Source organism: Phymastichus coffea, unplaced genomic scaffold (genome assembly GCF_024137745.1).
Source record: "Phymastichus coffea isolate CEN01 unplaced genomic scaffold, Cenicafe_Pcof_1.1 PCOF00099, whole genome shotgun sequence".
In the NCBI taxonomy this organism is placed as follows: Eukaryota; Metazoa; Arthropoda; class Insecta; order Hymenoptera; family Eulophidae; genus Phymastichus; species Phymastichus coffea.
In genome coordinates, this window is record NW_026706910.1 from 925,570 (window position 1) to 938,719 (window position 13,150).

Sequence of the window (13,150 nt, forward strand, 5' to 3'; positions counted from 1 at the left end):
AGTGCAGAAAAACGCGGCGCCGATGGACGATATGAATAGCCAAGTATTTCACGCACGGTCGGGGGAGAGCATACCGTTACCATGACGTGCAACTGAATCATCGACCAAACTTTACGATGTAGTGCAACGATCCGTATTAGTCAGCCTATATGCCTTTGCATTTCATTTTTCTGCAACCTTACTATATAATGTTTATCGCAATTATTACATCGCGTTCATAGCAAAAGTATTAATTAGAGTGCCAATTAAGATTTTAAATTAGACACTTTGAAGTTGATATAATTCATATCTTAGAGGCATTAATTAGATTGATATACCGTTGTGTTTCTTTTATCGCTTTCTATGTTTCGTAGGCACACTGAAAAACATTGCTTGATTCTGATTACAACGGAATTCTTTTAACGAGACCTTTTGCCACGCGCACGCACTTTTTATCCCATTGCGATAGTATGCATATCTGAACGATCACGTTCGATAATTCGGAATATTCCAGATATTCGAAAAGAATTCGAGCTCTGGCGTGTTTCCCGGCGATTTTGCACGGCTATTTAGTGGCAGTTTGCTTTGATCAGATGGAATGTATTCTATAAATACAAAGCTTTCGCCGACTATAAACGCAAATTACCGCATCAACTGCTACGAGGCACCGCGAATAATGCATCGCGAGAAATAGATTTTGCTTTTATCGGCATACCGGAAAACAGCTATTTCCTCTTTCGATATATATATATATATATATATATTTTTTTTTTTAATCTCGCGATCGATCGCTCTTTCGAGAATATTCGCGTAGACGATTCATTTTCTCGTTACTATTGTCGAGCAGTAAAAAAAATGTTGGAAAACTCGCTTGAGGCCCCGGAGGGATTCGAACCCTCGATCTCCTGTTTACTAGACAGGCGCTTTAACCAACTAAGCCACGGCGCCGTTGGCGCAAGTGGAGGCAACGGTCATAGATAACTCGGAGAAAGCGGAACGTTTTGTAGCGACAACTTCCACGTCTCGATTGTTTGACTTTTGCAGTCGTCGATATTTGTACTTGGCTTATGTTAAACGTCGCGCTGTTGGCAAATTCATACCAATAATAAAATAAATAATCGTAATGACTTGGCACGTATTATAAATAATACTGTTCGCATACGCATAAGTTATTGCGTTTTAACGCTCCATTTTCTTCATTACTTTGCCACTCAGCAATTTCAGCAAATTAATTACCTGCAATCGCTCGATCAGGCCATGACAGAGCCTTGACAAGAATAGTAATACACTTCAGCAATGATTTTATTCTGATTAACAAACAATCAATGCATCGTTGGCAACGATGTACAAGTACAGTGTCAAATAAAATTTCGTATGCAAATAATGAGCGTGAACAATACGCAGTTACGCAATCGCTCGAAGTGAAATATACGCACGAACGTGACTAATCCGTCAGTCTTAATAAAAGACTATGAAGCCGGATGATATCTCGAAGATATAGTTACGGTGTATTCGAGTAGTTAAAAAGAATCTCTTGAATGATTATGGTAATCGAGTGCTGCAATTAACTGATTTTATGTTGCGTCGACTTTAACCGATTATGTTTCATGTTGATTAGCGATTCCGAATGTCTTCTGCTGCTGCAGCCAGATTTTTTAAGGTTCGGACGCTGATAACGAATGCGGAAAATTACGCGCGACTGAAAAGGAAATGGAAAACCATTAGAAAATCATTGTGACAATATGGGTACATCGAGTGACCGACTATATCAGCAAGATTCATAATCCGGGATCATATGCGCGTAAAATAACCAGCGTTTACTCCCACTTAGACCGGGTTCATAGTCGTTATCAATGTAAGAAAGATAAACGAACAATATTATACGCGATTACATGATTATAAAACATTTAGTGAATCGACGGTAAGACTTTGGTTAAGCTGTGTTTTTATACGCGTATAACGCGTTACACGAGCATGTGGCTCGTTGGTCTAGGGGTATGATTCTCGCTTAGGGTGCGAGAGGTCCCGGGTTCAAATCCCGGACGAGCCCGTAGATTTTTTAAACATTTTTTTTCCGACTTTTCCAATCCAATCAGCTGCACTCGATGCATTCGAGCAGCCTCGATGCATTTTCAATAATTATCGATGAAATATCGAGTAGTAATCGATAAATTGCGATCCGCTGCACGTGCTCGCCTGTAGGAAGCACGCGTGCGCACGGGAAACAGTGACGAACGCTCGTGTAAATTGATCGACGTCTTGATAAAGCGCTGATTTTTTTCAATTGGAACAACGAGAAAAACATCGGCCTATCGCGGTCTATCAGGCGCGCGGATCGCCAAAATTCCCTTGCGCTCTTCGCTTTCAATGCCGTTGGCACGCGCATCGATATTCATTCCCATTAAAAGTGCAAGTTCGCTGACATAGCGAGCGTAGAATGTGTTTCACGTAGATCGCTCGCGCGGTCGTCTAACGCCACTTATGTCGGCCGGCGACCCAAAGTATCGGTCGACGCGACATCGTAATTTGAAGTGCAGTCGGCGCTTGGATCAGCGACGCGCGGACCTTCCTCTCGATCGGAGACGAATTCAGTACAGATCGAGCAGAAATCGGTAAGACCCGCGTGTGCGGGGATCCCCCATTCTCCGCGCGAAGGAAGTCAGCCGCGACGATTGGCCAGCGATAAGCAAGAGCGAGAGAGAGAGAGAGGGATGACGCCGTCGGGCGAGCGCGGGAGGAGGACGCGCGTACGTACTCACCTCGGGCTTTTGCCGCTCTCGGCAAAAAGAAGAAGGAGGCGGAGGAGGGGCAGAGTAAAAGAGAGGTAGCAAGAGAGCAACCGAATTCTCGGCAGGGCAGTTTACCTCCGGTCAGCCGACAAGTCGCAAGCACTACTCCGTTTTTGTTTACTCTCGCGGCGCTCGACAACCGATTGTCGCTCTCTTTCGTTTCTCGTGCTATCAACCGAGCGAACAAACAATAGTACGGGCTTGTTCGCCGGAGACAACATTCGCGCGCGTGAGCTGCACTTGCGAGTGAGATGTAAGTATTTGTTGTTGTTGGAATTTTCGGAATGCGATCGCGATAAAGAGCCAGTGAAAAGCGGAGCACAAGTTGCGCTCGAGCGCTAATTGCACTGCAGGGATTCAAACGGATCGCAGGCGTCGACACCAATTCGCTTCTGCTCGCATTGTTTATCTTCGGAAAAAAGGTCCTTGAAACCGACGCGAATGCCAGAGAAGCAAGTGGCGACAGATTGCATCACTGCGCGAATTTGATGCATCCTGAATACAAATAAGCCTTATCGCACGTTATACGCTATACCGTACAAACAAACAAAAAGAAAGGAAGGTATACGCGTCGATAAGAATGGCGTGCGTCTCTTGCTCTCGGTGACAAATGTTCCTCGCACACGGAGGAAAGTGAGTGACGGGGCATTTGTCGATCATCGCTTCTGGGATGTCTGCCAAACCTTCCGTTGTCGCCCCGCGCTCGGCTATTTCTCGACTCGCGTCTTCGGAAACGTCCGCGCAAACGTGCGACTTGTTATTGTTTCCATCGAACAATTGTCGCTACTAAAGTTTGGCATGTCTCGCATGTACGCGCCTGCAACGACTACGCTAACGAGTCCTACCAAATGTGCATTTTACGGGCGTGCACGTGTATTCGGCGCGAGGCGAACAATCTGCGTGCCCTAAATTTTTCCTCTTGCTCGGCGCTGCGTAGCGCGCGCGTGCAATTAATTAACAGGCTCCAGAGCAGATTAGAGCGCGCGATACGCGCGAGCGACTTTTCCGATGCGCGGCCAGAAAATCAACAAACGTGCAAAAAATAAGCGCAAAGGCATTCGCCTCGATAAGTGGGAAAATTATTCGCGTGTTCGAGTATCATCGAAACAAAATGACAAAAATCAAGAACCGACGTAACGTCTAAAAGGGAAGAAAAAACGAAATTCATTTGTAGGAGTTTTTAGAGTGCACGTTATAGTGAAAATCATTCGAAATGTATGTAAGCATGCGGTTGAAAAAAAATCTTCCCGCCCATGTATACACGATAACACGATGAAAGAATGGAGAACAGAAATAATCAATGCCGTTTGGATTCGATGCTCGAAACTTATAACGGATATTACGAAGAGAACCGAATCGTTTAAATGTGCCATGACTATGAAGAATAATTGAAAGAAAAATTGTTTAGATAAGATTCGTTTTTGCCAAACGTTTAGACGATCTTAAATGCTCGTCAGTGTTATTTTTACGATCACACTTGACGAAATTTGCACAGAAGGGTCATCATTGCGTCTCTCGCTCATAAAGCGCGCGAAACATTCGCTTTTTTTATGATGTCTCAACCGTAAAAAAGAACATTCGAGCGCAGAGCCAATTTGAAAGCAGACGAAAGTGACAGTGAAAGGCACATCATATAAATTTCGACGAAAAACCATTTACGGAGGTAATCCAGACCGACGTACAACCCCGCGTGTCGCTATTATTAATACACGCGAGGGGTTTGAAAGATGTCGCGCGCAGAAAAATCCGCGTCTTTCGTATTTGTTTCTTTATTATTTTTTTCTTTTATCGGAGCGTTTTTATCGCGCATATTCGTGAGTCATCAGTTGGAATCCGATTACGTATTCTGATAGCAGGGCGGGTTGCTTTGAATATCATCTTAGCTTGGCAAATAATATCGTCGAAGAATTTCATCGCGTTTTGCCAAATGTTGCGCCGGCCACGGGGAAAGAGAAGCCGCCAAATGAGATATATATATATATATATATATATATATATATATCGCGCTTTGTTCTCGCATAGAGCGACGTGGATAATTGAAAATCCTTATCTTCGCAGCATTCTGCACCTGCTAAACCGAACGATTTTTCGAAAAATTGTCCAACTAAAAATGAATCAGACGCGATTAAGCGGAAAATTCGATTTGTCCGGTCGTTAAGATCTTTCGACCGCGTCAACGCAAAAAAGAAACAATTACGCATGCATACGCTCGGAAAAAAAGAATGTCATAATTGTATTTTTAATAGACATCGCTATCGACAACGAAAATCTCCCATTAGTTGATGCATCGACGAAAACAAGAATAGACATGAATCACGTCTTGCGAATTTCCTTCTTTCTTTTTTCTGATTCGTTTTTTTTATAAATTTTTTCGGTGTATGATAATTGCAAGCGACGTACTTATGCAAAACAATGATTATAGCCTGCCTCGAAGAGGGAACACTTGGTTATTCGGTATGCCAAGTTTATCGCTGATTTTTGTTTGTCCTGTCGCTCATTCCTCTGATAGTTCCTCTCGAGCAGTGTCGCAGACCAACGACACATAAAAATTTACGGCGACGATAACTGTCGATTGCGGATTTTCAAAATCATCCTGTCGGCGGCGTCAGCATGAATATTCGAGATTTTATTTTCCCGAGGCGCGCACGCGAAAACACCCGACGGCGAGCGTAACGAGAGAGGGACGGCCGACAGTGATATAAAGTGCGATGCTATTACAGAAGCTCGCGCACCTTTGATAAAAATATACTTTTGCCTTGCGCCAAAGTTCAAGTGTAATCGTTCAAAAATAAATAAAAACCAACAACAACACGAAGTTACGATTCAATCGAGTGTCTGCCTCGATAATGGAGCTGCGATTGAAATGTGAATCGACAAAATTCGATTTGTCGATTGATTGATACCAGCTAAGCGCGAAGCTCTCGGATTAAAGTTGTCACAACACTGGAACGTCAATCCCAAACAAACTATCGAATAACAATAGACGAATCGTCATCGCCGTCGTCACTTCGGTCTAAGACAACGATCGTATCCATGAACAGCGTCGTTGACGAAGGCCGAATGAGAAAATTAATATTTATCCACTCTTACTTATTACAAAAGCCCTTGACGAATCTATCGCTTGATTTATCGACGCAGCAGCACGCGATCAGCAAAGAACTCGCGCCGGGACAAAAAGAAGCCGCTGTCGCGTGCGATTTCATAAAAGTGGCAGCCATCCGTCGATGGCATTTTCGTTAATAAGGCGAATCGAGTGATTTGTTTTATTCTCTTTCGAGAACATTTTCAATTTCGAAGTGCGCTGCAGAAAGTTGACTTGATTCGTTTTAATTAGAGACGCTGTCCTTCGAAGTCGACGATGCTTGCATTAAAAAAAGAGGCGTGGTATGACAAGCAATTTTCGCTCAGATGCATCTCCCTCGTAATACTGTCTTTTATGAATCCTCTCTATTCATTACTCGATATCTCGTTTCCGCGAATGAAAAAAAAGCCACTGGAAAATATGTTTTCATTGCAATGAAGACATCATACTGCTAATCTTGACTCGTCGCAATCCATATCAACTGGAGAAAACGTGTATTTATTTATTTGATTGAAACGGTAATTTCCAGCGGTGCAGTGGATTTATCGTAAAAGCCGCGTTTTTCCGATTCTCAGTTGCACGTGCCGTGCGTTTGTCAAGTCGGGAAACCAGCTGAATTTATGAGAAGCAATTTGCTTCAATCGGCGAAAACAATCGGGAGATTTGGAAACGAATCCACGCGCGATTTGCGCATTGTCGTAAATTCCTATGGAAACAAGGAAAGTATCTCGAAAATCGCTTGCAAGTTTTTCTCTTGAAAGGCCCAATACCGCGAACCACGAGTCACGCTCGCGAACACGAAAAGAAACAACGCGAAACACAGCGGCATTGGTTATAGCAAAGCTAAACGCGAGCGGCATCCAATTATGATAATTCATTAGCGTATCGTACTTTCCCATCGGTAACATGTGTTCATCTCGCTGCGGACGGGCGCTCGAAACGCGTTTTGGCGCCGGACAAATCCGATTAGCCGAGCCGAGAGACTCCGTGTTTGCCTTCGGCGAGGAGGTTTCTCGTTTTCAAGTATCGCGATTGTTTGACGGCAACAGCGCGTCATTTCAAGACGTCGCGATTGATTAACGCCAATAGCGCGTCGCGCATATTTATAGTTGGCCAGTGCACAGGCTGATTCAACCGTCGACGCCCACAACACGACGACCTTTATTATCGTACGCGTAAACTTGAGAATTAACGATTAATCTGATTAGTTGCGCCGCGAAATTGCAGGCTTTTCGCCGTTAATTGCGAGGGATTTTTTCGTTTCAGTCGGCCGGATCACTCGTCGTGTTTGTTCTCGATTGTTTCGCGCCAAGTTGCAGGTAGAGTTTGGTTTATGAAACGCGCGAGAGATACACGAAGTTTGTCTTGGCAATTAATTCAATCAGGTTAAACACACACATCGCGTGGGAGGTGTCTTTTCTTCTTTCTCTCTTTGTTTCTGTTTTCGCTCTTCGCTTCGTAGTCTCCCGTGTATTTCAGCGGTTGCCAAAGAAAAAAAAAATGCGTTTACTTTTAGCGTCCAGATTTTGTAGCTTGTGAAAGATCGTTGCAATCCCCAACGTTCGTATCGGCAGACCGATAAACAAATAAACGCAAATCGTTACTTAAATAATTTTGAACGTCCGATATTGCAAGCTCGCGAGAAAGCGACATCCGGAACGAAAATAAAATGTAGCTCGTTGTTTTTTCCTTTTTTACGGGCACGCAAGGCGAAGTCGACATCGAAAGAGAAATTACACGCTCAGCTATGAAATCCGCTATGAAGTATTCGCAAGCGCGCGGGCAAGCTGCGACTCGAAAAGCAGTGAGTTGTTTCAAAATTGAAATAACGAGCGGAAAAAAGGTTTGACGCGGAGCGAGTGTCAGTTGCATTTGCGCGAAAGCTTTTACTCCGAATTGTTTGGCTTCCTACACATCCCTTCCGCAAATAGCGATCTGCTCCGAATGGCAGTGCGAGGCAAGGTCGAAACGTCGAAGCTCGCGTCCGTTGATATTGTTCGCGCGAGCCACGCTGCGGTCGGAAAATTGCAAGACCAGGATAATAAGGCTGGTCGCGTTGCGCGGATTATCGGTAATAGCTTAGCCACACGCTGCTCTTAATATCTGCGGCGCGCCCAAGTGGGTCAAGAACGCGCGGAGAGTATAACAGGCGGTCGCGCTGTGTAGCTAATTGGTTTCGATGCCGTCGCGTGGCAGTTCGATCCCGTCTCGTCTTTTCATCGGGTCCCGCTGTGTTCTGCCGCCGGCGGCCCGCGAAAACAGCGCGCGGCGGCCCATTACGCTAAAAGCCCGCGGCCGGCAGCCTCTCCGATCGATTCGGCGGACGCTCGGGGCTTCGCCGGAGAAAGATATTTTTAGCGTTGACACGCGAGCACCAATTAAGAGTCGCCTCCGCGGCGATGAGAGAGCGAGAGCGAAAACAGGTGCCGCGAAACGCTGATACGCGCGGGACAGACACACAAAGCCGCGAAGCTCGCGGTTCAAAGCAACAAAAACGGGCTCTTTCGCGTCAGCGCGGCACACGAGAAGATCTTCGCTCGCGCGCGCCTCTGTGCTTTTGTAAATAGACGCGGGACGCGCGCGTCCCCGTTTTCCGCGAACGAGGGGGCATCTGTCTTTCGCGGCACTCCGCTTCATTGGGAGAGAGACTCGTTTGCGGAAACGATTAATAGCGAAATTTAATTACGCTTGGAAAAAATCGGCGGGCAGGTCGCGGAAAAGGAACGAAGAAAAGTAGAATCACGAGGCTATTTTTAGAGGATTCATCAACGGACGAAATTAGCGCGTAAGCGAGCGTCGCGTTACCTGTCTCGCGAGTGTCTTCATCCGCTGCACCCGCATTGAATCATCAGAAAGCCTTGCGTCATGGAATTCCAAAAGAGATTCTCTCGCCTCGACGGCCACGTTGCCCAGCTCGCTAGCGTCGCCCTGTACTTCTCGCTTTTTTTTTTTCTACGGGTCATCGTCGATGTACGCAGACAACTGTAACGATGTCGCCGATTAGGCAATCGACACGCGTTATCGCCCCATCGACGGTTCAGCTCATTGTCGAGCTGTGATGATCATAAGAAAACAAACGGAAGTATCGCGCGCGTGTACGTCGCGACCGGGAACTAAGCGATGAATTTCAGTTCGTTCATCGCGAAAGCTCGTTAGCAACGCGTGGTCGTCAATCGGGAATTGAGATGGATTTTTCCTCGTTTGTAACGATTATTTTCGCACCCAATTGAACGTCCAACGATTTAATTTGCCTTGGTGCCTCGTGTAATCTGAGCATACTCTATTTTTTTTTTTTTTTTTTACTTTTCGAAGCTTGTCAAAATATCGTTCCAAGTCGTGAGATGGACGTATTATTTTTTTCGTGTCGTGTCGCGTTAAGTGCCATATTTTCGTGAAAAAGGAACGGCAATATGAATTTGAAAAGAACGGATCGAGCTTCGCGTTCGGAAAGCTTTGTAGCAATTATCATCTTCCTCGGCAAATATATCATTGCTTTTGAAAGGAATATAAAGTTATTTTTGCAATTCAATAAATCTCAAGGCTAAAAATTTCACTATACATATAATGCATATCCCCGATGCATAGGTATACTTTGCACAAAAAGCAGTGGCCTGGATTATGTGGAATGCAAAGGCGCCACCTTGAAAAACACTGCGTTCGTCTAATAAAAACAGAATATTAGATCAGCTACTAATCTTTATAGCCGGCGCCAACAGGCAATTCAATTCAAATCCGATTGTACAAGAGCGTTGTAAATAGATAAACGATTGTGTAACGAGCTACTTGAAAAAAAAAATGTTTTTTTGGCCGTCGGCAGGTTAAGAACACGAGCGACGACTACGACGACGATATGGGTGCTGTTGGGCATAATTGTAGCACTCGAAGCGACACCCGATTACACGGGTTTGACCGGTCCGTACTGCGAGACCCGTTATCGCCAAATGAGATGCTGCGAGGGTAGAAAAGACGACTGCAGCGTACCGATCATGGGCACTCTGTGCTACTGCGACGAGTTCTGCAACGCCAGGAACAGAAGTCGATCCGAGGACTGTTGTCCGGATTACTTGCCGCACTGCCATGGCGAGGCTCCCACGGCTATTAATACTCAGCGTATGGTTTTGATTTTTAAAAATTCAATTGAAGATTCAATGATGAGACTAATGGTTGCTTGCAGTGTGCAATCACAAGGGAAGGTCTTATTATCCTGGGAACAAGTTCAAAGAAAACTGTAACATTTGGTGAGTTGTTGGTTACGGCGATTTTTCCATTTGGAGTTAACTGTTTGAATTCTCGCAGCGAGTGTACGTCTTTGGAAGGCAACTCCGAAATCATGTGCGAAGACAATCGCTGTCTGATGGATCAAGACCTCATCGATAGGATCAATTATGTCGAAACTGCAGGATGGATGGCTAGGAATTACTCGGAATTCTATGGGCATACTCTCAAAGAGGGTTTGCAGAAGAGATTGGGTACCGAAAACCCGACGTATTCGGTGAGACATTTTGCGCGATTCATTAAGATTGTCGCGCGGCTCGCGTATTGCTCTCTCTCTCTCTCTCTGTCTCTCTCTCAATTGGAATTTGATGAATCACGAAAACTTATCTCGTTGATTCAGCTGCAAGAACTTTTCGTGAGTACTACTGCGATATAACGAAGCAATATTGACGGATATTAATCAGCGGTCGTGTATCGAAATGCAGAGTCTACTGTCCCGTCGATGCCTTCAAAAGAGTGCGGCTAAATTCGCGATAAGTGGCGTTAATCATAAAAGTGCATCTTTTTCCATGCCGCTGAAATTATTTGGCTTATCTGGGCCGAAAGATTGTCTGTCGTATCTATAAGCTAACTAACTCATCGACTGCTATATTTATTTGTCAACGTAAATCATTATTTTTAGTAGAATATGGAAGTCGTTAATAAAATGTTGATCTGGGTACTTAATCCGTTGTTTATTTAAGATAAAACAGTAGCGAAATACATTGATGATCCGATCGTATTTCTTTAGTCTATTATTTCTCTGGAAAGACTGATGCACTTGATAAAAGGTACACTTCTTTGTTCGCCATCTTTTATCAACACCTGTCTCAAACTAAATTCTATTATAAAACATTGATATTAGTAGTCTCACTGAACATTGCGAGTTTAAACTTGAAAAACAGCTGTATATACGTTTGTAAAACGAGTTTGAAAAATTGAAAAAATTCACCAAGTGCCTAAAATATCTGCTACTTTATAAAGAGCGCGTATGCGAATTTTCAGAGTTCTGGGTTCAGAGATACTTACTCAATCTCTAATCACTTTTCAACTATAAATGTTAGGTAATGCGGATGAACGCAGTGCGTCGCGTGTACAATCCCGACGACCTTCCCCAAGAATTCGACTCCCGACAAAGATGGCCACGCCACATTAGACCAGTTCACGATCAAGGTTGGTGCGGTGCTTCTTGGGCGATTTCCACCGTCGACGTTGCTTCCGATCGCTTCGCCATTATGAGCAAGGGCACCGAGAATCCACAGCTGAGTGCTCAACACCTGATCTCGTGCAACAATCGGGGGCAGCTCGCTTGCAACGGCGGCTACCTCGATCGTGCTTGGCTGTTTATGCGCAAGTTCGGGTGGGTATATTTCGTAAGTCAATTCTCGATTTCGAGTGTCTCATCAAGTGAAAGATAACGTCGAGTGAAAAGCCACACAGAGATGCTCGAATTTGATTAGATTCTCGAGAAATGGAATGTTTTCTTTGTAAATCTTAAATTTCTCTCTTCATCTCTTAATTTTGAGCGAACCGTTTGAATCCCTTGCGCAGATTGACCGACGAAGAATGCTATCCGTGGATAGGCCACGGCGAGAAGTGTAGAGTGCAGCGCAGGGGCAAATTGTCGGACGCAAACTGCAAGAGGCGACACTCGTACGCGCTGAGAAACGAGCTGTACAAGGTTGGCCCGGCTTATCGACTTGGCAACGAGACCGACATTATGCACGAGATCCTCACCTCCGGACCCGTCCAAGGTACGCTTTCATCTTGGACGCACTTTTACGACGACTCTTTCAACGATTTCAACGATTTCACGGTCGATTGCGCAATTTCGTTTTATTTGCAGCCACAATGATGGTTTACCAAGACTTCTTCCACTACGAGTCGGGTATCTACAGACACTCGCGACTGTCCGAGATGTATCCCACCGGATACCATTCTGTGAGGATAATCGGTTGGGGCGAGGAACCCTCATCCTTCACTGGTACACTCATCAAGTTCTGGGTCAGTATTTTCCACTATTAGACGCGTTACGCTTGTCAAACAAGCTCAACGTGCTTTACCTCTGGATTTCAGCGTGTGGCCAACTCTTGGGGACGAGAATGGGGAGAGGACGGTTACTTCCGAATCGTTCGTGGCACGAACGAATGCGAAATCGAGCAGTTCGTACTGGGCGTCTGGGCCAAAACAGTCTGAACTAACGAAGCCGTTGCTGTGTGCGACAATCGACGTCGAGCATCACGATCGAGATAAAACAGAAAACAAAATACTTGTGGCGGCCGTTGTAATCTTGGCGTTCTATTCGTATCTTTCCAGATACACGGATATTCTTTTTATCACATGTGATTGTTTCGTTGGACTTTCGACGTATCGAAAGACCAGTAAAGTCGTAATTAAGCGTATTACCGTATGTTCTCTCTCTCTCTCTCCCTCTCTCTCTTTCATTAATCGTGTTATTACTTAACGCGTCATATTCTTCGTTTCTTTCATTTTTCCATCGCGGTTAACGAGTACTTGCGATTCACTTTTCTTTTATTTTGTAAATGTCATTGTAGAGAGTTTTGAGATGAAACCCGGTAATTTAGTATTGTTCGGGATGTATTTATTAATAATGCTACCATAGTTGAAAAATTAATGCATGTCTAATTTTAAAACTTACCTCCGTTTCTTAATTTTTTTATTTATTTAAAAAAAATGTATTACTTGCGTATTATTAGTCATTTACGATTGTAAGTGTACTCTAATAAAATGAGAGCTTTTTTTCGATGTTTTTTAATTATGTACAGAATAAAGTTTATCTTTATGAAAAAATATGGTGTTGTTACTTATGGTGATTCTTACAGTACCGTTAAATTAATTTTTTTAAAGAAAACATTTTTTTCTTTCTCATACCGACAAAAGGTTTCTTTTTTTAAGAATCGTGATCTTTTCGTAATCGTTCCATGTGATGAAATCAGCAACGACAAAAAATTATTAACCAGTTCATTGTTATGGAACCAGACTGCATTTCAAAGTGCATCAAGTATAAGATTATAGATTTTTTAAA

General features: G+C 44.1%; 1 protein-coding gene and 2 non-coding genes across 3 annotated transcripts; 2 read left to right on the forward strand and 1 right to left on the reverse strand.

Annotated features, from left to right (window-relative positions):
* Positions 1-853: 853 nt before the first annotated feature.
* Trnat-agu (transfer RNA threonine (anticodon AGU)) lies at positions 854-927 on the reverse strand. Its single transcript has one exon. It is a non-coding gene; the product is annotated as a tRNA-Thr (tRNA).
* A 1,030-nt stretch (positions 928-1,957) lies between these two features.
* On the forward strand, positions 1,958-2,029 carry Trnap-agg (transfer RNA proline (anticodon AGG)). The gene has a single exon. It is a non-coding gene; the product is annotated as a tRNA-Pro (tRNA).
* A 791-nt stretch (positions 2,030-2,820) lies between these two features.
* Positions 2,821-12,905, forward strand: LOC131670028 (tubulointerstitial nephritis antigen-like). Its single transcript, XM_058945324.1, has 8 exons — positions 2,821-3,021; positions 9,668-9,960; positions 10,025-10,088; positions 10,147-10,342; positions 11,169-11,464; positions 11,656-11,858; positions 11,951-12,108; positions 12,181-12,905. Coding segments are annotated over exons 1-8 (1,332 nt in total). The 5' UTR covers positions 2,821-3,019; the 3' UTR covers positions 12,301-12,905.
* Positions 12,906-13,150: the final 245 nt, after the last annotated feature.